Below are 23,019 nucleotides of genomic sequence, written 5' to 3'. Positions count from 1 at the left end.
TCTGAGAAAAGAGCTAAGAAAACAAAATCTAAAAATTGATTGATGAGATGTGTATTTAATTAGCTAAACACATAATGGTTGCTATGGAGTTATGACGTAATAATGACTGGTCCGGTACAAGCTAGCTGAAATCTTCAGACGTGATGTATTCTTGTGCATTGAGCTGATGGTTGTGAAGTTTCCAGCAATATCATGCACTGTCTGTACCTGAAGAGTATGTTTTGGAGGATCGGAGTGGTTACGTAAGTTTGAAGCAGCACTAATCTTTGATCGTTATCCTAAATTGGAGCTGCAATAGAAAGAAAGCAAGGAAGTAAAGATATCTACATTGTTACAGAAACCCTTTATTTCAAATTAAACGTAGGTTGAAAGCAATCAGCATTACTATCCCAGAGACCAATTAAACTACAAACTGTTGGTCCATCATTACCAGAGATGGTTACCATCTAAAACTCATCATGTGTTGACAAGTGCCCCATCATCCCACTCACAACCATATAATTATAACTAATGAACAAAGTTTGATTTCTTTGGACCACTCACCTAAAAGCAATGGATCCACTTGATTCATCATCTAATAATCTTCCCTCAGTTACTTATTCAAATATTGTTTAAAGAAAAAGATGCAACTCTACCGCAAAATGGTAGTGTTGCAAAACCAAGGGAAGTCATTAGCACCCTTTATTTTTATTTTTTTTAATTTTTAATGCCCAATAACGATTTGGGCATTTATATTTTTTTTAATTTTGTTCGTTAAGTATTGTTTATGTTAATAAATAAACATATTTTCTTTTTTCTTTCTAAAAGTTACACAATTGTACTATTTTCGATTTACTTTATGCTAATTAAATTGAAAATAATTTAACAAACTGTGATAATAAATCAGACAAGAACGAAAGACTAAATTAAATCCTGAACTGTGTTAGAACCATATCTCAAAATGTTTGTCAAATCAATAAGTAGTAGTACAAGATATGGTCCCTTAAAAATCCTTTGTCACTGTTCCAATTACGATAATTAAGAGACACACGAATGAAAAGAATTAGTGGTTCAAGAAAAAAAAAAAAGACCTCGACGATAATGACGCATTTGTGGGACTGTTACACATTATTAAAAACATTGTAATTAATTTTAATTTTTTAATATTTTAGTTCTTATATTTTTTGTTTATATGTAATTTTTAATTTTATTAATTGTTAAAAATTAATAAAATAATTAATATATTTTTTATTATTAAAATATTATATAAAAATTTATAATGTAATACAATTAAATTTTATAATTAATAAATACAAAAATATGATTATAATTAGTATATATAATATAAATACGCGTAAAGTAGTGTTATGGATCAATTGAAATTTTGATATATTTTCTATTGGTCCATGACACTACTCTATGCACATTTGCTTGTCGGGATCGACAGCAAACTACCAAAATTTCTAATGAGATGGATTGATCCTAAATATTAGTAAGACAACAAATTCGTATCCAATCGCAATACGAATCTGCGTCATATTAAAATAATGTATTAAAACGTGATCGTACACGCTAAAATAATGAAGTCAATACTTGAATAGTTTTTTTTTTATTATTTGTATGTAATTTTGAATTTTATCAGTTGTTAACATTAATTAAAAATCAATATATTTTTTATTAATAATTTTTAATTATAAAAATTTTGAAATATTATAAAATTAAAAATAATAACTATTAATCAATTAGTATATATTATTATTATTAAGTATAACATAAATATAGATTAACAAAATAAAATTTTAAATAAAAAAAAAAGAAGATTACGGATCAAGTGTGACACATTTATTATGTAATTGGTCACTTATTTTAAGTTATACATCAATTATATTATAAGTGTCTTACAGTTACCGTATAATTGATTTAGATCCAATCAAATTCAATTTGTGTTAGAATACTCCGCAAGAGTGAGCGATTGGCGGAGATATAACCCTTTACAAAGCTTGATAATCATGTGCTTCATACTGTAATCATAATGCAAAATGGGAAAAAGGAAAACCGGAGAAGAAGGGCAAAAGGTTGGTGCTTGATTTGCAGACAAAAATGATGAATCACATCACTATTAGCATCATGCAATATCTCACGCTGTTCACTTTAAAAGTTGAAACAAAAGCATATCAATGAGCATATTATAAGGCAAAGAAGGACTCCAAACGCACACAACATCACCACCTTATTTCTTTTCTTCATGCTGAAGCCTCTGAGTATATTCAAGGCAATATATGCTATATAAGGCGAATCACACAGCCAGTATACTACACGATAGTATGGCTGGGAGAGTACCATTGGAGGTTGGCACACGAGGAACCATCGGATCACTTCTCAAGAGGGAGATTGAGTACTTCAGAAAACTGGAGGTGGAGCGTGTCGAAAGTCGCATGGCTTCTGAGAGAAGCTCTGAAGAAATGGCTCCCGGAGGACGCCATTTGTGGCCTAGTTTTAAGTTTTCAATGGCGTCGTGGAGACGAAAGAAGAGAAGGAACAGTGGGATCCGGCCGGGGATTTGCGCTATGGTGGAAGTTGCAGATAGCCAGGGGCTGAATCAAATTCCTGGATTCGGTTACCAAAATCTTAGAGCTGATTCAAATAGATTTTAATGCCTAAAGCCATATTGTTAGGATGAAGAGTATGCACTTCTTGTAAGTGATTTCTATACAATTAACTCTCCGTTATGAATTTGGCAGAGTTTGCAGCACATTAGGCATCATCTGTTTTTGCTTTGCATATGGGAACTGCGATGTTCATGAAACTTCAGGTGGATCAGATACTTTGATGAACTTTGTACAGGGAAACTATTTTCTTTCATTTTCGCCCAACATGAATTGCCTGTCATCATATAGAGGTCATACGCTGGTTTTATTACTGATCGCTAGATCTGATTTTGGCAAATGACTCTTCAGCATGAAGCAAAATTTAATTGACAGAAGAGCTCTCGGATCTATGAAAATCAAATGCAAATCTGGAGCTAAACAAAAATACATATATGTCAGTTTTCCTCTGCATAAGTATTATAAAGCTAACTTTTGAACCTGTTTGCGATGTAAACACAGTTAGGAATCCATAATCCTCTAGTACTACATTTCTGATTCTGATCAGTAGCTCAAGTAGTTCCATATCACACAAACAATGCACACTACTCTTGTAATACTAATCTTATGCTCATCTCCTACGCCAAAAACCGATATGTGACAAACATGCAACAAAAAGGTGTGCTGACTGAGAGAACTATAGATTCAGTTCTTGATGGCTTGCTCTCTATGAAAATCTATTCGTCCTGTGCAGCTTGCTCGTCTGTTTCGCTAGTATCTTCGTCGGTTCTGATGGACAAATATTCAAGTGCAGTGACGACATCTCCAATGAGGGGGCGGGTGCTGGCTTCGTCTTGCAGACACATTGCTGCCACGGCAATAGCTTGGTAGAGACCCTTCACTGGGTAATTTCCTTCAAGCGTAGGATCGGCCATCATTTTGAAATTTTTTCTGTCTTTGAAAAGTGGTTTTGCCTGCAAGAATTAGACCTTCAAATCAAACTTTCTAAGTATTATTGATCCCAGAAATTTTTCTTAGCATACACTGGAAGTATAAGTATAAATTCCACTAGCTAGAAAATGTTGATCGGAAATGGGAAGTTTACTGACCCAAGCAACTAGATTCTCCTCTTCAGGTGGTCTGCTGTTATCAATAGCTCTTCTTCCTGTAATGATCTCCAGGAACACCACTCCAAAACTATAGACGTCGGATCTGGTTGTCAACTGGCCAGTCTGTTCATACTCCGGTGCACAGTAGCCATTCATCACCATTGTAGACACATGATCCTCTCTGCCCGTTGGACCCAACTTGGCAAGTCCAAAATCGGAGAGCTTAGCATTGAATTTCTCATCCAGTAATATGTTGGAGGGCTTAAAATCCCGGTACATAACTGGAGGATTTGCTGTATCATGCAAGTACTCTAGTCCCTGAGCCACTCCTTTAGCAATATGCATCCTAGTGTACCAATCCAGGGGCTTTCTTTCTGGAGCCAAATCTGAGAAGATCAATAAAAAGAACAAGAATTTGTTTAACTTTACTAGTAAACAAGCGCACGAAACAGCAATGGCAGACAGGTAAAGAGCCTTGCTGTGAATTATTCCTAATTGTTTATAGATGGATTACCAAGAAGATGATCTTCTAAAGATCCATTCTCCATGTACTCATAGACCAATATTCTCTGGCGGCCATCAGCGCAGTATCCTATAAGTTTGACGAGATTCGGGTGGTGAACCATACTCAACGTCAAGACCTCTGCTAGGAATTCCCTATTTCCTTGAATCCCATTTCCATCAAGCTGCTTCACAGCCACCACCTGAAAACAGAAAATAACAACGAGAACATTAACATCACTCTTTTAACCCCAACTCTTGAGAGAGGAGACATTAACAAAATATACTTGATTTGTTGTCTTGAGATGTCCTCTGTAGACCCTCCCGAATCCTCCTTCACCCAGAAGCAGCTTAAGACTGAAATTCTCGGTGGCGCTTGCCAGCTCCCGAAAGGTGTATACCTCAGCCGGAGCTCCCATATTCCCATGCCTAACCACATCTTCTGCTACCATCCTTTGTTTGTTTCCACCTGTTTTTAGCATGACAAAAAGATTCAAACATTACAGATCATGGTCCATAAGTTGATCGGCTCTTGGGTGGATCATGGAGCAGGAATAATATTGCCTTAAAGAAAAAAAAAACACTAAATCAGGATGCATATAATTGATATGTAAAAGGATTCTAACCGACACTCATGGAGACGCTTCTGGAGATGGTAGACGATATCGTGGCCTCCGCATCATCATCATATTTCTTGGTTCCCTTAATTTCATGAACAGAACTTTTCGAAGCTTTGAGCGAAGACTTCCTCATTGTAACACTGCTACTTGTGTTGATCCTGCGACAAGACAATATGCACATCTCCCTCCCTCCCTTTCCTCTTAGGTTTGCAGACTCATCACAAATGAAGAAGCTCTCTCATCTGCCATTTCTCTCATTTCTTTTCTCCGCTTTTATGTATGAAGATTCAAAGGCTGTATAATGTACTCCTTGAGAAATGACAAAAGAGAACTCATTGGGCATAAAGAATTGCGTACAGCTCAAAAAATTTATTCAGATGGAATCGAGTGATGATGGTAATAGGAGGAGGATGATGATGATGCAAATATGACCAGTAATCGTGCATGGATTGGAAACAACTACTTTTCAGGCCCCCAGCTCATTATACCACGTTGGATTTCGGAGCTTTGAGGGGTCGCATTTTTCGGACAAGGTGTCTGATGCATCCCACATTCGTTTCATCACATTCAATGAATTATCTATATATGCTTAAATTGAATTCAAGTCGGGTTCAGTTTGTTAGGATATATAATTTGGTTAGATCTATACTTTAATTTTGGACACCAAAAATTATTCCACGTATGTGGGTATAATTCTTTTAGCACTGAAATAGTGTTGCATGCCATGCCATAACTAACTTTTGACACCTAAAATCGTCTTTAAATTTGTTAAAAAAATGGTATTCATATACTTTTATAACATGCTGTACAAACCTTAAGTTGCAGGTGGAAGGATCCCTACTCGACTTCGTGGAGGATATTTGATTCGGGTTGAGGTCCTCAACAATTTGGTGATGACTAGACGATGACCTAGTGATAATATGGTGAGTTCTTGAGATATGGATTCAAATAATTATCTTGATTTCAATGAGTAAGGTTGGCTTGAAAAGGAAATCTTTAAGGTCTGTTGGGTTGGTTTTAACTAACACTTTTCAATGCTTAAGTTAGTATTCATTTAGGGACTACATGAATCGTAGACCACAACTAAGTGTTGTTACTATTGAACTCGATCTTGAGGTCAGAGGGATTGTAGAGTATAATATGATAATTATAAAAGGCACATTTTATGATGTGGTTCAATTAGTCTTTATAGAACTTTATGGTAAAACTTAAATAAGCTACATATCATTTAAATAACCATTATAAGTTTGAGATAAATGATCGACAATTTAAATCATTGAGTTAGATCGAACCAAATACGACTCGATCCATTAAAAAAACGGGGATCCATAGAGTGGTCGGAGTTTGTCTTATTTATATAGGACAAATATATTGGGCCATTAATTTTATAATTCTTACTTAAATGTTTTTTTATTATCTTTGTAAAGTATGTTAAAGAAGAAGGCGATTTCATCTGAAAAAGCGACTTTGGAGGAATAGAAACAAGCAGAGAGCGTAATGTTAAGCAACAAGGCAAGCACGTGCGATGACTTCCACGCGTGTCACCTCAATTTCGTTCCACTCGCCTCTCTCTCTCTCCCCAAAACCCTGAACCTCCGAGCCTGGGCAGCTGTGTGCACGGACAATGCTTTGAAGTTATCGTTAATGGCCATCTTCAGATCTCTCAAAAACCTAGTTTCTCAATCGCTCAGAAGTCGGTCCAATTTCACTTCGTACAGAGATTTCTTCTCCCTATCTCTCCCCTCTCCTTCCCCAATCCCAACTCCATTTCTGCTGCCTACTAACAGTTATAGTCGCCGGCACTTTCTCTTCCGGTCGAGGTTTGTTTCGCCAGTTGGTGGCCCACTATTCCTCTCCAGTCCACCCTGGAAGCTTTCACAGTCTGCCACCCCTCTCCTCCTCCAGTCCGACGCCGTCTTGAGCTTCCTTAAACTCCGTGCTCTGAATTTACTTCACCAGCCCGCCGCTTCCTACAATCCTGGGTATGATGTTCCGAGGCTGCTGAATGATCGGGAGCAATTTAGAAATGGGGCTGAAGTTAATGCTAGTGTTGGCGACGGTGGGATCAGTGACAGTTACTTGAACCTTCCGAATTTTATTTCATTCACTCGGTTGCTCTCTGGTCCCTTGCTTGGATGGTGAGTTTTAACATTTTCAATTTATTTACCTGATTTTTATGGGTAACAGAATTTGGAAAGAATGGAAAGTAATTTAGTGTGTTGATTGGCTTGAGGCACTTTATACTGCCGAGTAAGCATACTGCTTTTTCGTCTAGAAACGCCAATGTTGTCGTTTTCTTCCTAAAAAAAAAATAATTGTTGCTTCAGCCATGTCCAATACTGTGCGTATAGAGAATTTGGAGTAGAACAACAGTGATTTTAAAATTGCTGGGGATACAAATTACATGTTAAATGTGCTTCTCTTAACTAAGACGAGGTCATGCTAAGTGGTGAATTCTGGAGAGATCGTGGTCAGACTACTTAATGGGACAAAATTAAATTGGTTATGCCTTAGCAATGACCATTCAGTAATGTTTCTTTCATGTTTGGCACAACCATGAGCTCATGTAGTTAGTTGGCACCTAGAATTCGTTTGGAACTTGAGAAGTTAGATCTCTGTGTATTTTTGGGTAACATTGCACAAGTTTTTATGCAGAAAGAAAATTTTCCATTATCAGAAGACCATCAAGCTCTTTGCTGTCTACAAATTTAACTGCAACTTTTTGGGGCTTATGTTGGTATCCTGTCCTATTCTTGTCAATCTTGGGCCGCATGTGTCGACTGCAACATACTCCGGAATATGGTTTCTTCTTCTTCACTTCCTTTCTCTGTGGTTTTGAACCTTAATTTTGATTTTACATGCCTATCCAATTTGGGCTACTTCTCTTGTATGACATAAGTAGATATTTCGGCTCTTGGCAGGCCTTATTTTTGTTATTTGGGATGGACTTATGAATGTAAGATTTGGGTAGTTAGTTTACTTTCAAGGTAATACTTTGAAAATGGGTTTTCAACTTTCTTTCTGACTTTATGCCACAAGGTCATACTGGTTATTGATAAGGACACTCTTTTGCAGGATGATTATAAATGACATGTATTCCTCTGCATTTATTGGACTCGCCATATCAGGAGCTACTGATTGGGTATTGCTGTTGTCTCTTTCTTTTTCTTGGCATAATCAATTGCTACAGTGAGGATATCCTTCACATGTTGCTCTATTAAATTTTCAGTTAGATGGTTACGTGGCCAGGAAAATGAGAATCAATTCTGTAGTTGGTTCCTACCTTGATCCTCTCGCAGATAAGGTAAGTTCGCCTTGTTAGCTCTTTCCCATTTCCCCCATTAAGCTTAGTGAAATGGTGATAAATCAGGGATCACCCTTAACTATCAAATTCTCATTATACTTGGAATACCCTAAAATATCATATTGGTTTTATCAACAAGGGTCGTCCTTTTATCATTTTGTCTGCTTACTGGTATGATTCATAACAATTTTTGTAGGTTCTAATTGGGTTTGTCGCTCTGGCAATGGTGGATAAGGGTCTTCTTTATCGTAAGCGAATGTTTTATTTTCTCCCTATGCTCGCTTATTTTTTAGAATGTACGTTGTGATTGGTATGAAGTCAAAGTAGTTCTATTTTTCTTCCCAGTGCTCCCATTTGTCTTTGTTTGAGAGGAATTGTATAGAATATACTTGGATACGAACTACTACAAGTTAAGGTGGGGGATAATCTATGCACTGTAGTTACATATTTTGTATCAGTTGCGTCCATTATACAGTTTTTTGTTTATGGTATTTAAGGCTCTTGATTTAGTGTCTTTATGAGGTGATGGGGGAGGCTTCATTTCTTGAGAGAAAAAAGAACAAGGAAGATAGTGATTCAGTTTTTGGTTAGTTGCTAATTGATATAATTTATGGTGATAAAGTTGATTATGATTCTTTTTAACAAGGACTTGCATGTGTCTTTGCTCTTGAAACTAGGATGTATAAAATACTTCTTAAAACTAGCTTTTGGAACTTGTTTTCTTTTATGTGAAGCTGGACTCGTTGCTCTTGTTGTGCTGCGTGATGTTGCTCTTGTTGGTGGTGCGGTATACAAAAGAGCTAGCAGCATGGATTGGGAGGTGAGAAACATTAAGTAATCAATGTAGCTGGGTATAATCAAATATTTGCATACTTATATTTGGTAATTTTATTTTCTGATAGTTGAATAGTTGGCGTGACTTCTTCAACCTCAATGGGGCGCACGCCCAGAAGGTTGAGCCTCTCTTGATAAGCAAGGTACACCTATATGATATTTCGCCTTTTTGTGTATCAAGAATGAAATAGATGAAAGGGTTATCTTGTTTAGAGGTTAGGTTGGAACATATAGTTCTTTGCCTTTCAGTTTGGAATTATAGCGAAAGTTGCTAAGGCTTGGTTAGCATTTATTCATGATTGGATTATATTGATGTTATAATAGAGTGGCTAAGTTAAATAATAAAGCATCATGTAGTCTTAAACTAATGCTTTTTTATTAAACATAGGTAAATACAGTTTTCCAGCTGGTCCTAGTTGCAGGAGCTCTACTTCAACCAGGATTTGGAAATGAAGAAACTCAGCTCTATATCAACTATTTAAGGTGGTTTATTTGCCTCAACTGACTATGTTTAGACTGACTTGTGAGGGTGTGATATTTGAACAGCCCATTCTTTTGGTTTGGTTGCAGTTGCTTAGTGGCTTCTACAACAGTAGCTTCCACTGCCGCATATGGGGTGCAATACTGGAGAAATGGAGCTTCATTGACGAGGAAGACTAAGTTCCGAAGTTGAAGAAAACCAGAATATTTTTTGTTCCTTATCAGCTGCAAAAGCAAATAAAATGTCTTTTATAATATTTGAGCAAAGTGCGTAGAAGCAACTATAGAGCATCACATGCACAATTTTATGCTTGTACCAAGAGCAATCATATCCTCATCTCCTGAGCTTTACCCTAGATAGCACTAAAAAATTGGATTCAGATGAAGAAATAGGCAAATAGCTTTAGTTTAGTGATCCTTTTAGTTTGAGAAGAATCATTAGTTTGTCCTTATTTCTCCTGCGGAGACAAAGAGTACAAAAGTATTGGATCTTAAATAAAGGGAATCCCATGTATAGTGATACAATAAAACGGACAAATCACTGGAGGGAGGTAGAAAACACACATCTCAACTGATTATGTACCAATAAATGCTGAGTCGTGTCATAATTCTGTGGGCGCGGGATATGGACTCGGATGTTAAAACAGGATACACACTCGCATGAAAAAGGGAATGAAACTTGATTTCCATTTATCTATTTAATACAAAATATAAATTTCATCGAGCTTAACTAATTACGGTGCTGCCATGAGTTTCAATAGGAAAATCTTTTTTTTAAATCAAGTTTGATTGTGCCAAATTAATCATATACACTTATTATGTAATTTGTTATTTTTCTTAAATTATATATTAATTATACAATAAGTGTATTGTACTTATCATATAATTGATTCAATCTAACCTACATTATGGATTGTTGAAAAGAGGAATCCATTTCATTGCACGGGCAATAACAGATACTGGATACCACTATTGTACAAATGGTCCTCTGCATTCTTATTATGGACATGGTATAACAAAAGAAAAGTGGATAGCATGACTATGGCTTGGTATGGTTTGGTACTCTATTTAGGGAATGCTGCCTCAATCTCAGACCACCTATCAGCATTCCTAGAGAATTTCTCCTTCACCCGTCTGATGATTTCCCTGGCATCATCAACCTTCTCAATCCTCACCAGCCCATCTACAAGAGACTTCATAGTTGTAATATTTGGCACCCAACCCTTGGACATACAATCCTTACAAATGCCTAAGGCAGCATCAAAATCTTGTCCTTGACACAAGTAATACACCAGCGTGAAATAACACTGAGCTTCTGGCTGCAAACCCCTATCAACCATCTTCTTGTATAAACTCTTTGCAACATCCAATTTTCCTTCCCGACAGAACCCATAAATTAAATGCCCGTACGTCCCGCAAGTTGGCTTCATACCCCTTGACGGCAACGCATCGAATAATGCCTTAGCCTCAGCTGACCTCTTAAGTTTACACAAGCTCTGAATTCTAACGTTATAGATACTCATCCCTGGTTCAATACCATATTTCTTCATCAATTGCATCATTTTCCCCACGTCAATATAATTTCCTTGCTCATAGATCCCTCCAATGGCAGTGACAAACGTGGTTGTATTGGGTTTTATTTTCTTCCTCTCCATCTCAGCCAATATGGAGTGTGCCTCATTTGCACTGCCCGACTTGCATAAGCCTTTCAGAACAACATTATACGTGTCCAGGTTCGGTTCCAGTCCGTACTTCCCGGGGAACTCTGTAAAGACTCGCTTCATTTCGCCGTATTCTCCAGCCAAAATGCAAGAAGTCAACAAAGAGTTCAGAGTCTTCACATTTCTCTCAATACCCATCTCCGGCATTTCATCGAACAGCTTGACAGCATCTTTGACAAGGCCCCCCTGACCATAAAGAACGAGGAAATATGAAACAAAGCGCTCAGACCTGCAAGTGAGTTGCTTAATGGAGTCCTTGATGAAGGCCCGAATGCCTTCGTAGTTGTTCGATTCTTTAAGCTTCGAAATGGCTCTTGAGTAGGCAAGTCGATCGAGGTGTGACTCGGGCGAGAGGGCGGTGGATCGGCAGATATCAACGACGCGTTCCGGGTTTTGCTCGGAGCAGATGACGTAGAGCGCGGCTCGGGCTTTCTCTTTCCTGTCCTGTAGGGTCTTGGAGTTTGAACTCAGGTTTGATGTGGAGAATAGGCGATGTTGTTGGAGTATGAGAGATCGGAGCCTGCAGCGCAGTGCCATTGATTGTTGAAGGTTTAGTTAGAATCGGGAATTTAGGGTTCAAAGATGAAAAAGTAATCACGACGAAAGGAAAGGACGTGAAGGAAAATCCATAACATAGGGGAGGGGGAAATGGAATTTGACAGAACAAGAGAGGTCAGGGTAGGGAAGAACCAAAAAAGATCCGTCGAAACGGGGTTTGAACCCGACGTGAATCGAACACGCAACCTTCTGATCTGGAGTCAGACGCGCTACCATTGCGCCACGGATCCGATTGCTATCCTAGCTCTCTTTGACAAATATGTCAGCGTTAGTTCATTCAGTTCTTACATTTTCTCCTTGCTTAATATACTAGTGATCCTTGCTTCAGCTCTTGCCTTAAAATATTGGTGGTCGCATCAGTTTTGATGGGCTTTCCGTGGTCCCCCTTTGCAACCCACGATGATGGGGATTTAGCTCATCAATCGAATCACAGCCCTATCCGAATTCAGATTTATGAATATTCTTCTGGGTTGGCACTTGTCAGAAGTCTCCTTCTCCATGTAGGATGTGGAGGTGGAAGCGCGGCAACTGTATGACCTCCTCACAATGTCAGTAGTGTACTGCTATACTCTTCAAGAAAGGATAAACAAGCGCCATTCCATAATGCAAAAATCTGCATCAACACCAAGTAATCGGCCAAACACATTTTCTTTGAGTGCCCGTTTAGCAACTACGTTTGGTCACATATCCGAGTATGGCTTGAGATCAACCGACGTATGTCCACCTTGCACAGTGCGGTGAAATGGCTCAAGAAGGAAAAAACTGGATCCTCCGTTCATAACAAAGCACGACACCTAGCTTTGTCATGCATAGTCTACACCCTTTGGCGGCATCGTAACGAATTCATATTTGAGGGTGCAGTACCCAATCTCGAGGGCCTTATTATTTCCGTAAAGATCACTGTCTACAGGCTCCTCTTGTCACTTTTCCCACACAGTTTAATTGCTCTTTAAACTTTAGTGTGGGTCCTTTTGTATCTCTCCGGATATGCCCGGAGTACCTTGTAAATATTATTGGATGAATAAAAACTTACAATTCACCCAAAAAAAAAAAATATGCCATACGGACATTTATTAGATTGCATTGAATTCCACACTCAAGTTTCATTCATATTTTTACGTTTTCTAGACAGTATAATTCAGATCAAAATAACATTTCTGGTAAAGTAAGATTGAAGGCATTCTATCTTTATAGCTTCTTCTACATTTCCACGCAGTATCTCCAACATTCTCGTATCTTGAAACCCTGATATAATATGTGGGCTCCCATCAGTTAGCTCAGTCTCTTACTGCTCTTCCCTTCTTCTATTACGACTTTTCAAAGACCAAAATTGCATCTAGATATTGGCATGATACCCCTCTTTCCCACCAGAAGAAATATATGTCGTAGGAAAGGGAGATGTCCAATTACACGAAAACTATGTTAAAAAACAAAAAGCATCAGAACTGAACGCATGCAAATGTGATGTCATAAGCAGTTATCTTCAAGGGCGTTACTATGATTGTGTGTACCAGAAAAGCCTAAATCAGTATAAATACAGCAAAAGCAAAGTATCAGGCAAAACTTCGCAATGAGGATGCATCTTTGTACAGTCGGGGTTAAAACTGGACATCTAAGAGTGAAGATAAAGCTACAGCAACATTAATGCCACGAAGCTACTGAGGGGTTCTCAACAGCTTCTCTCAGAAGTTGAACCAATGCTCAACATTCACAAGTTCCACCCCTTGCCCGATCAGTTTCGTTGAACATCATCTGCTGCTGGTGGAGCAGCAAATCTGATATTTGCAGGCCTGGCAACCACTACGGGCTCATCTGCAAATAATGATCTAATAAAAGCTGGAGTTCTCAGGGGTCTCCGACCTGTCATCCGTGGGTACACATCTTCAAGAAAATAGTAGGCATGACCAGCTATCATTCCCTGAACCAAATAAATGGTTTTCAGTAAATAAACACAAATAGCTTGCAGTTAATAGAAAAGTTACGGAGAAGATGTATAAGGTAATACAAGCGTCCACACAATGCTCCAGGTTTCTTGAATCTATAAAGTGATATAAACTATCCGTAGAAAAGAATGAAATGATTATAAACCAAAGGAGGTACAGTGCCCTTCCCAAGCCCTATAAACCAATAATCTGTAAAGGAAAAGGATATTATCACCCAAGGTAAATAAGCCTTCCAGACACAACTAAACCATGGAGAACCCATCTCAAAATAACTAATACAGCTCAGACAATGACAAACCAGAATACTACCATCTTTTATAGTTCCCAGAAAACAGAAAAACTATATATATATATCTATATATATATCCCCTACTACCAAGAAGTTGGCTAATATCAGGACTCAGGAGGAAAATAGATCAATCAGTAGGACATACCAGAAGATCCACCCAGGCACTAGCACCAACAAGAACAGAGAAACCAAGAAGAACCTGAGGAGAAAGGAAATAATCCAATGAAGCACGCATCACCATCAGATGTATGTACACAAACCCTAAATATCAATATTGCTAAATTAAGCACATTACTTGTCAGATTAAATACTCTGCTTCAAGCAAATGATATTTGTATGCATCTCATAGAATGGAGTTCATATTACTCTGAAGATACAGCTACTTTATGGGATGAATGCCCAAAAGACATCAGCTAAGATTTTAAGAAAGTCTATATCACCATGATAAATGTTCTTTTCCCCAGTTCACAATGTAAAACCTAAGCAACTGGATATAATTGGAGACTCTCAATATGCCAACACATGTGAAGAAAATAATTTAAATAATTTTTAAAAAAAAGAAAAAGAAATCAAGAGAATATCATAAAGGGGCATGACCACATGAGAACATGGCAACACAAAAAAAGCTGGATGATAACTAGAAAGTCACTAACCCATGGCAAATACGCTGCTGTGAAAGTAAAAAGACCCAGAAAGCTCATGTGAATGAATGGGTTTTGCTTGCTCCACACATATACCTGTAGAGTAATACAGGGAAATAGAAGAAAGAAATGTAGGACAACTTTATGGCAAAATGTTAAAACCACAAGTCAGACAAATTACATGTAAACTAACCATCATAAATGTGAGTGAATTGCTAAGGAATATAATCTTTGCAAATGACTCAGATACATAAGGAATCATCCCCCCAAGAAGTACAATGCCAGTCAAAACAGTGGCGCCAAACAACAGCATGTAGAAGAAATCTGCAGTCCTCCCCCGAAAGGAGTTCTCTTCTAGAAGCTTGCAGTATCGAGCAAGAAAGAACATATGGAACAAGAAGTCCAAATCTGTGAAGAACAGATTAAACTGCATTAATGAAAGGATTGATCTATAACTTTACCATCACATTATAGCCTAATTTCCTCCATACTGATCAGTTATATTCTTATGACAGAATCTTAACACTTAATTACTACCAAATCAACTAGACATAAAGCCAAAGAAGCCTGAATTAATTAAAGTCAAATTATCATGCATTAGCAATCACATGCACTACATCAATAAATACAATGTATTAATGCAGTCTATTGCATATGGTACTACCTGTGCTACAGAGAAAATAAGTGGTTTGCATTATTGAACCATTGACAGATGCTCGAGAGCAGGCTACATTTCCCCCAAGACATATCCTCTATTATTTCTTTGTTGAGAGCAAATAAGTACAATACACACTGGGAGACGGGAGTGCTAACGAAAAATCCTATGGTGCCATAAAGGCTCATAGTCATGACACCCATGCATTCACATAATATTACCCGATAAATGCAATGGACATATAGCGATACATACAAGAAATCTAACCGCATTTCAATTTGCATATCAACATAATCAGCTCCTTAACCACCACCACCCCCTCCCTCAAAATATACCGCATGTGCTTTCAATTAAGTCTTCAAATGAAGAATGAAACAGCAAATGCACTCCTGGACTGCTTCATGAAACGGAAATTAATCGGTTTATGCTAGAGTACAAGTACACCATTATCTATATCTCAGGGTGAACAATCCTATCCTTGAGACTGGATTAAATCAGTAGCCCGTGATGAGTTTATCAGTTTGACCAGAGCAAAATATATTCTATTAACCAAAGAATCAAAGGTACACCGCAGCTTTGAAGGATAGATAGTTACCCATCTGGCGGAAATACAGGAAATTGGTAATGATGCGCCAGACTTGGTAATGCTTGACCACAAGCCTCGGGTTCAAGTACAAATCATACGGAGATATTATCTGCAAATCGCCAAAAAAAATAAAACACCACTCAGACAAGTGCCTCCCAAAAAATAACCAATAAGCAAAATATCAATTTCACTTTCTCCAAAAACAAACAATAACTCTATTTCTGGTTAGCTCAAAAAGAATTCACGCGCACTTGAATACAAGAAAATAAACTACTGCGCACACAAAAACACAAAATTAATCAAGAGGGAAAGGAACAAAGAATCACATCGAGAGAGCAGCCGATTGTGGTTACAATGGCGGCGGTGAGATACGAACGCGTGATGATCGGCATCTGCTTGTACCATTCTTCCACTGCTTGTGCCATTCTATTTCCTCCGAATTACCAATCAAGGAAACCCTAGCCCGATTTTCCCCGCGAAAATAAGGAAAGATAAAATACCCGCAATAGCAAAGAACAGATAAAAATCCCACAAATATCAGAATGGCCTTTCAGGTAGCTGGAATTGAAATCTTAAGAATCGTATAATATATATATGTGTGTGTGTGTGTGTGTGCACGTATACATACACACAGGTGATGTGTATGTGCAGATGATTACAAACAAAATGTAAGAGGGTAATTTTTCTTCTGTATGCTGCCTTTTTCGTTTCTTTCTCTATTGCTATGAAATGACAGCATAGCTGTTACTTTATACCTTGCTTGAATAGGGATTTTCGAACACACGCATTGGTTTTGGAGTGTGGTGCACGGGCCAATAGGATGCTCGATCGACGAGGTTTGACCAATGATATGCATATCCCCGGGGCGGTGATGTCTAGAGCGTGTTAATGTGTGAAAATCACATTTTATTGTTTTATATACTAATGAGGGTGCACAACTAATTAAAATTGTTGAAGAATTAATTATTGTTTTTTAAAATGTATTCTAATTAAGTAGATTTAAAATATTAAAAAATAAAGTTATATGAGAAATATATTTTAATTAAATAAAATTACATATATTAAAAATATTTCATAAAATAACATTAAAATTTTAAAAAAAAAATCATTGATAAAAATTTAAGAATATCTTAATGATGTTCTTCAATAATATGGGATGTTGTACACTTTTTTCGTTAGTGACGTGGATAAAATAAGTAAGGTCTAACATATTAAATCAAGTCTAAAATATTTTGGGGGTGATATGAACCTACAAAAGTAAAGGCCCAGGTAAACTATCGGGTACGTAGGTTAATAGAACATAAGGGATGAAAGACACGCAGCAACATCGTCTTGGTAGCCCAACATTGTCCGTACAACTGAACCTAAATATAAACACTTCGGTAGAGGGCCGAGATAATTAATCCCTAAGCACAAATCTACTTTTCACTTTGATATATGACTTATTTCATATAAATGATCTAATTTGAGCGTCGGAGTACTCATGACGGGTCAAATCCAACATGTGTTTCTCTATGCAAGACCCAATCTCGTTATCCGAATCTCAAGCCCAACGTTAAGACAATAGCCGACCTCTGGAGATCGGATCCCATCAACATGCATTAATATTAAAAACAAAAAAGTAATTAATTAATTTTGTGTTTTTATTATTTGTATTCAATACTTTATAAATGAGAAAACAATTTAGTGCATGAATAATAAGTTATTACAAATAATCAGTTCATAGAAAAATAAATGTTTGTGAGGGAAATAATGTGTAAGAGTTGAAGATTGCAAAAGAAAATAATATAGAGAAAAGTGGAAATTCAAATAAAAATAATGATAAAATCAAAATTGACAGATCAATATTTAAAAAAAAAATGCTCTTGTAAAAAAATATACATATATGTATATATATTTCGTAAGTATTCTACTCAAATGGATTTTTAAAATGTTGTTTGAGTGTGGTTTTTATTAGGGGTGGCAACACGGGTTAAAACGTGGGTTCAGCTCAATCCATCTAATTTGGGTTGGTTATATAAAATGAACTGATATAGGTTGAAATTAAATAAAATTATATTTTGTATGGATTGTATATGAGTTGAATATTCTTAATGGGTTAAACGATAAATTAAAACAACAAAAAAATAAAAGAAACCATTGTTATGTTTGGTTTCATTTTTAATTTGTTTTGATGTGTTTTGTGGAAATAGAGAGAGAAAAATAAAGATAAATAAATATGTGTTAGAGATAGTGTGTATGTTTGGATTTATTTTTGAAGATAATATAAAATAAGTATGGTATGTTTGATGTTGTTTAGTATGAGACAAAAACTACTGTTCATTGTCAAATCATGTCTCTTTTATATATATTTATATATATGTATGAGTATATATAATATTTTTAGTTGTAGGGCCTATAATTAGTGTAAACTTATTTCGACAAAAAACAAATGAAGCACTGTTGCAAAACATCTCAAAACACCACCAAAACTTTCAAAATAAATCAAGGCAAACATTGTCCATGTTTTAGCCCATCCCGGAGATGAAGTAAAATTGAAATCAAACATTATGCATAATTTTCTATTTCCTCATATACAGACACTCTCTCGTATCTCTCTTTTACAAATAAATTCGCTCACAACTACTTTTCTTCAAACACACATTCTCACATTTCTCTCACATATAAAACTCTCTTTCTCCATACACACACACACAAAAAAAAAAAAGAAAAGAACACTCTCACAATTCCTCTTTCTTCATACACACACTCTTATATATACGTCTCTCACACACACTACCCTCTTTCGATCAACACACATAAAAATTGTCTCTCAACGAATATAGAAAAATTTAATTGCACAGCTTGGTGTTCATTCAAGATGAGTATGAATTATAAAATATAGTATTTTTTTAATATTTAGTAGATTTTTTTACTTTATGATTTAGTAAATAAATCTTAATGTACATTAGACAAAAATGACATTTGATACAAGTTTAGGTGGATTAAATTACAAGTAGTAAATTATATTTTTCAATAGTTCAAATATTATCCCTTTTTTTTTCATTGTGTGAAATTTTTAAATAAAATTAATGAAATAATTTATACCCGATCCATTTTGAACCCGTTCATCTTAGACCCAACACAAATCTGACCCAATTTGTCCATTTGCCACCCCTAATGTTATTTGCTTTCATAATAGAAAATAAAGGGAATAACATCAACAGATCAGAGTGGCGCAGCGGAAGCGTGGTGGGCCCATAACCCACAGGTCCCAGGATCGAAACCTGGCTCTGATAAAGAGTGGCTTCCCTCTGGTATACATTTTTGCTAACGGAAAAACGAAAATGTATTAAATTTTGTACTTGGGAATGCAACTATCATTATTTGATTCATAAATGAAATTTTATGATTAAAAAACAGAGAAATTATTTTAAATAATTCGTATTAAGAAAATTTGAAATAGTGGCTTTTTAATAAAATAGTTCCATTGAAATTGTTCATTTGAATTTAGAATTATGCAAATAAATTTAAAATATTTACATTTATTGTAAATAGTGCTCAAACTGATACATGAACTATTTATGTTGTCATTGTTTTACAGTGTTTTGATTCTTTTTTTTTTTTTAGTGTTTTTTGTACTTTATAAAGATAAAAAAAAATGATAAATAAGTATGTATTAAAAATAGTGTGTATATTTGGATTTATTTTTAGAGATGATTTAAAAGGCAAAATTGGTCCTACATTTAGGGGTTGATAAAATTAGTCCTGTAAGTACTGGATTAACAATTTTAGTCTTGTAAGTTTTAATTTAATGACAATTTTATTCCTTTCGACCAAAAATTGCCAAATTAAAACCAGACAAATTGTTGGCTGCCAAATGGACTCAACTTAAATACGTGTCATCTTACATGGATGCTAAGTTGTCCTAGTAGGCAGGAAACGAGCCACATGTAAAGAAGAAATTGAGAAAGTCGATGAGGAGGGCATAATGTGGACAGTGTCGCTAATATAAAAATGATGGGAGGGAAGTGTGCATCATGGGGAGGCGAACACAGGGGTGGTGGTTCGCTAAATAGATAATCGTTGGCGGTGGAAAAACAGTGGACGTTGGAGAGAAAAATTGAAGAAATGAAAACAGAGAGAACTAGCTGGATAGTGACCGGAAATTGATGGGTTTGGGCGCAATTGACTGGCCGGATGATAGGGAGTCGATTGGTGGTGGTCTCAAATGGTCGGTAGGAAGGACCGAAACGAATCGAGAAGAGAAAGAAAACAATTACAAGTTTAGGGTTGGTGGTAGAGAAGGCAATGGGTCGGTTGTGAACGAGAGGAGCAAAGCTGGTGGAGGCAAGGGCGAGATTGAGGGCTACGATGAAGGGAGGCGGGAGAAGGAAGAAACTAGGCGGCGGCTAAGGGTGGTGAAGCTACGGGGTTGGGCGGCAGAAAGGGGCGAGGTTTATTTTTCTTTTTTTTTTTTACTTTTATGTTTTGTTAATTAATAATAAAAATTCAGTATAATTTAAAATCATAAATTAAAAATTATTACTAAATTATAATTCATTAAATACTTATTAAATGAAAACTATTTTAATTTAACATCGTTATATCAATATTCATATATGATGCTAACTGTGTAAGTAAGATTTATTTGGACACTGAAACCCTTAATCCCAATTTGATTTTATAAATTTCAAAATGACCAAAATTACAAGTTTCACAGTTACATGATCAATTTTGTCACCCTCATATATACTGGACTAATTTTATAAATTTGCCTAATTTAAGATTTCTTAAATTTTTGCCTATATATATGTACGTAAGAGAAAAACATCAAAATATAGTGTTTTTGTACGAGGATAAATATTGAGCATGTTTCGAATCATTTCAGAGATGGACTAAAAATGAAACGAAACAAAGTTGTGTTTTCATTTTATCTTATCTTAGTGAGAAAAAAAAATGAGATAAACTTGGTTTGGTTGATAAAATGTATTATTTTTTAATATCAAAAGATTTGTTCTCCAATCCATTTATCGTTCAATATTGTATTTTTTTTGTAACCTAGTAATATTATTATTAGTTTTCACCTTGCAAAATTAATAATTACTAATATTGTAAAAATATTAAATATATACACGTGTTTAATAATTACCGCACAGTTAATCAAATCTAAATTTTACAAAAGAAATTTGTACTCCATACACAACATCATAGACTTTCCACTTTAATAGTTTTTATTTTTTATGTTTCGTTTTACTTTTCCCTTTTGCCCTTTTTCTTTATTTTTGTCTTTTTTCACCTTCACAATTACCATCTTCTCTTTTTTTACCCCTCCCATCTGTCTTTTCCTTTCCCCCTCTATCCTCTTTTATCACTGCCATTGCTACCTCTATTTCTGCAGCCAACACTGCTCACTTCTCTCGTCCTCGTCAGTCGGCACTCCCCCGCCCACTCCCTCAAAGCTAATTTTTCAGCGCGAACAGCAAAACGGAGATGCCCCAAGAGAGAGAGAAAGTCCGTGGTGTCTGGGCGATGAGAGGAGGAGGTGGCAGAGGCGTATTTCACAGCCCAAATAGTGCTGTTACTGTGGAAACGAGAGATGTTTTGGAGATAAACTTTTGGACAACTGATTTAGGGAAGATGAAGAGAGATGGGAACATTTGTCTCACCATTTTTCCAGATGAGAAATGCGTTTTTCTCAGGTGAGATGGGATTGGATTGGAATGTGAATTTTCTGACAAGCAAGCAATTACTTTGCTGCCTTAATCTTGTGTGTAAGTATGTTTTGATGTTAGAAAAGAAATAGGAAGGAGGATGAAATTGATTAAATCTAAATCATGAGGGACGATTTTGGCAATGAACTAAAGGTTTATGGACGAAATTAAAAATTTCCCCGTTCCCAAAGACATTCAGCCTCAGGGGTATGGAACCAACCAAATTATAAAGCAAGAAAAGAAGCATATAAAGGGAAAGCACCCATCAAGGGCAATTCCGTCATCTCCTCACCTTCCGAGCGCTCTACTCTGTCCGCATTTAAATTCAAACCTAAAACGGTAAAATTTTCAAATATTCACCGCCTTTCCCCTTTCAGACACCCCTCAGGAAAACGCTCCAGCAACAAGATTCAAGAAACCAAGAAGAACTTCAAGATTTTGGGAGTATGGAATCAAGAAAACGGAAACCTAATTTAGTTTCTTGTCCGCCTTCGCCTTTGCCAAACCCTCCATCATCATCTTCATCAATCTTCAGGGACATTTCGAATTTCAAAACCCCCAGACATCCCTCATCAACTCCATGTTTACAGGCTTCTCCGCAGTTCTTCACCGCCTCCAAGAACACCCCATTGTCCTCTTCACGCCGAGCATTCAAATCCTCAGCTTTGAAATCGAAAGCTGCCCGTAGATTAAAGGCCTTTGAGCTTGAACAATCTAAATCTGCACGGAAGGCTCAGCATGAGAAAGAAAAATCACTCAAGTCACTTGCGAGGTCGCTCACCGTGTGGCTCAACTTTTTGTTCGAAAACCCTAGTTCATGTGGTTGTGATCCAGCAAAGTTCATTGGAGAAAGTGATGGTTCCGATTTGAGTTTAGGTGGAGGGGCGAGAGAAGTGTTGTTGAGTAATGGGAAGAGGGAGAGTGGACCTGGGGGTGGGGTGGGGTTTGATGGGCTATGGAGATGCCCGAAGAGACAGAGGGACTTGTCATGGAGAGGGGAGGGGAGTGATGAAGTGGGACAGGATGGGTTCTCGGGTTCCACATTTTCGGGATTGAAGACTTCATTGCAGGAGATATGTAGTTTTGAGGATTTGAAGGAGAGAATGAGAATGTACTTGAGCCTTGGTAGTTGCAAAGAAATTTTTGAAGCCTTGGCTCAAGTAACAAAGGTTTGATTTTCCATGCTATGGATGTTTTGAGTTTTTCTTTTTGGTAGTTCTCATAGCTGCATTTGACAAAATCACTTGTTTTTTCAAACCTTGACATATTTTAATATGTTCATCATGAAAAAGTGATAGGTATGTCTAGAGTTGGTTTTATGATTTCTTGAAAAGTTGCATACTTAAACAGTTACACTCATGAAGTTCATGGTGCTAAATGCAACAAATCTAGTTACCAACTCTTTTCTTTACATTTTGCAATTTTGAACTAAATAATGCTATTTTCTACCTACATCTCTGGCAATGCAGAAGGAAAGGTCTCATTTTAAGTCCAATTTTTTTTGTATCCAACTTTAACTCA

The 23,019-nt window shown here is 36.6% G+C and overlaps 5 protein-coding genes and 2 non-coding genes across 8 annotated transcripts in view; 3 read left to right on the top strand and 4 right to left on the bottom strand.

The window, feature by feature from the left end:
- On the bottom strand, window positions 2,995–5,332 carry LOC105175367 (probable serine/threonine-protein kinase PBL23). The gene is made up of 5 exons (XM_011097794.2): window positions 4,801–5,332; window positions 4,462–4,643; window positions 4,188–4,377; window positions 3,674–4,059; window positions 2,995–3,538 (listed from the first exon to the last, which is right to left on the bottom strand). Exons 1-5 carry the CDS (start codon window positions 4,973–4,975, stop codon window positions 3,302–3,304), a joined length of 1,170 nt encoding a protein of 389 aa, XP_011096096.1. The 5' UTR covers window positions 4,976–5,332; the 3' UTR covers window positions 2,995–3,301.
- On the top strand, window positions 6,275–9,763 carry LOC105175366 (cardiolipin synthase (CMP-forming), mitochondrial). Its single transcript, XM_011097790.2, has 8 exons — window positions 6,275–6,932; window positions 7,870–7,936; window positions 8,024–8,098; window positions 8,295–8,346; window positions 8,833–8,918; window positions 9,001–9,075; window positions 9,321–9,415; window positions 9,503–9,763. The coding sequence occupies exons 1-8, from the start codon at window positions 6,292–6,294 to the stop codon at window positions 9,603–9,605; spliced, it is 1,194 nt and encodes a 397-aa protein (XP_011096092.1). The 5' UTR covers window positions 6,275–6,291; the 3' UTR covers window positions 9,606–9,763.
- LOC105175365 (pentatricopeptide repeat-containing protein At1g61870, mitochondrial-like) lies at window positions 10,477–11,670 on the bottom strand. Its single transcript, XM_011097789.2, has one exon. The coding sequence runs from the start codon at window positions 11,668–11,670 to the stop codon at window positions 10,477–10,479; it is 1,194 nt and encodes a 397-aa protein (XP_011096091.1).
- On the bottom strand, window positions 11,850–11,921 carry TRNAW-CCA. The gene has a single exon. It is a non-coding gene; the product is annotated as a tRNA-Trp (tRNA).
- LOC105175363 (derlin-2.2) lies at window positions 13,133–16,521 on the bottom strand (the record flags this gene model as incomplete). Its single annotated transcript, XM_011097788.2, is given in 6 exon segments — window positions 13,133–13,609; window positions 14,069–14,122; window positions 14,577–14,660; window positions 14,758–14,972; window positions 15,815–15,914; window positions 16,132–16,521. Coding segments are annotated over 6 exon segments (738 nt in total). The 3' UTR covers window positions 13,133–13,423.
- Window positions 19,012–19,083, top strand: TRNAM-CAU. Its single transcript has one exon. It is a non-coding gene; the product is annotated as a tRNA-Met (tRNA).
- Window positions 21,050–23,019, top strand: part of LOC105175362 (abnormal spindle-like microcephaly-associated protein homolog) — a 10,158-nt gene continuing 8,188 nt past the window's right edge. For both annotated transcript variants that reach the window (XM_011097787.1, XM_011097786.1), the window contains exon 1: window positions 21,050–22,667. In XM_011097787.1, the coding sequence (XP_011096089.1) occupies window positions 21,945–22,667 (723 nt within the window). In that variant the 5' untranslated portion in view covers window positions 21,050–21,944. The remainder of the gene's footprint in view (window positions 22,668–23,019) is intronic.

The sequence above is a fragment of the Sesamum indicum genome, linkage group LG12, assembly GCF_000512975.1.
Source record: "Sesamum indicum cultivar Zhongzhi No. 13 linkage group LG12, S_indicum_v1.0, whole genome shotgun sequence".
Lineage (NCBI taxonomy): Eukaryota > Viridiplantae > Streptophyta > Magnoliopsida > Lamiales > Pedaliaceae > Sesamum > Sesamum indicum.
This window is presented reverse-complemented; position numbering and strand designations above follow the sequence as displayed.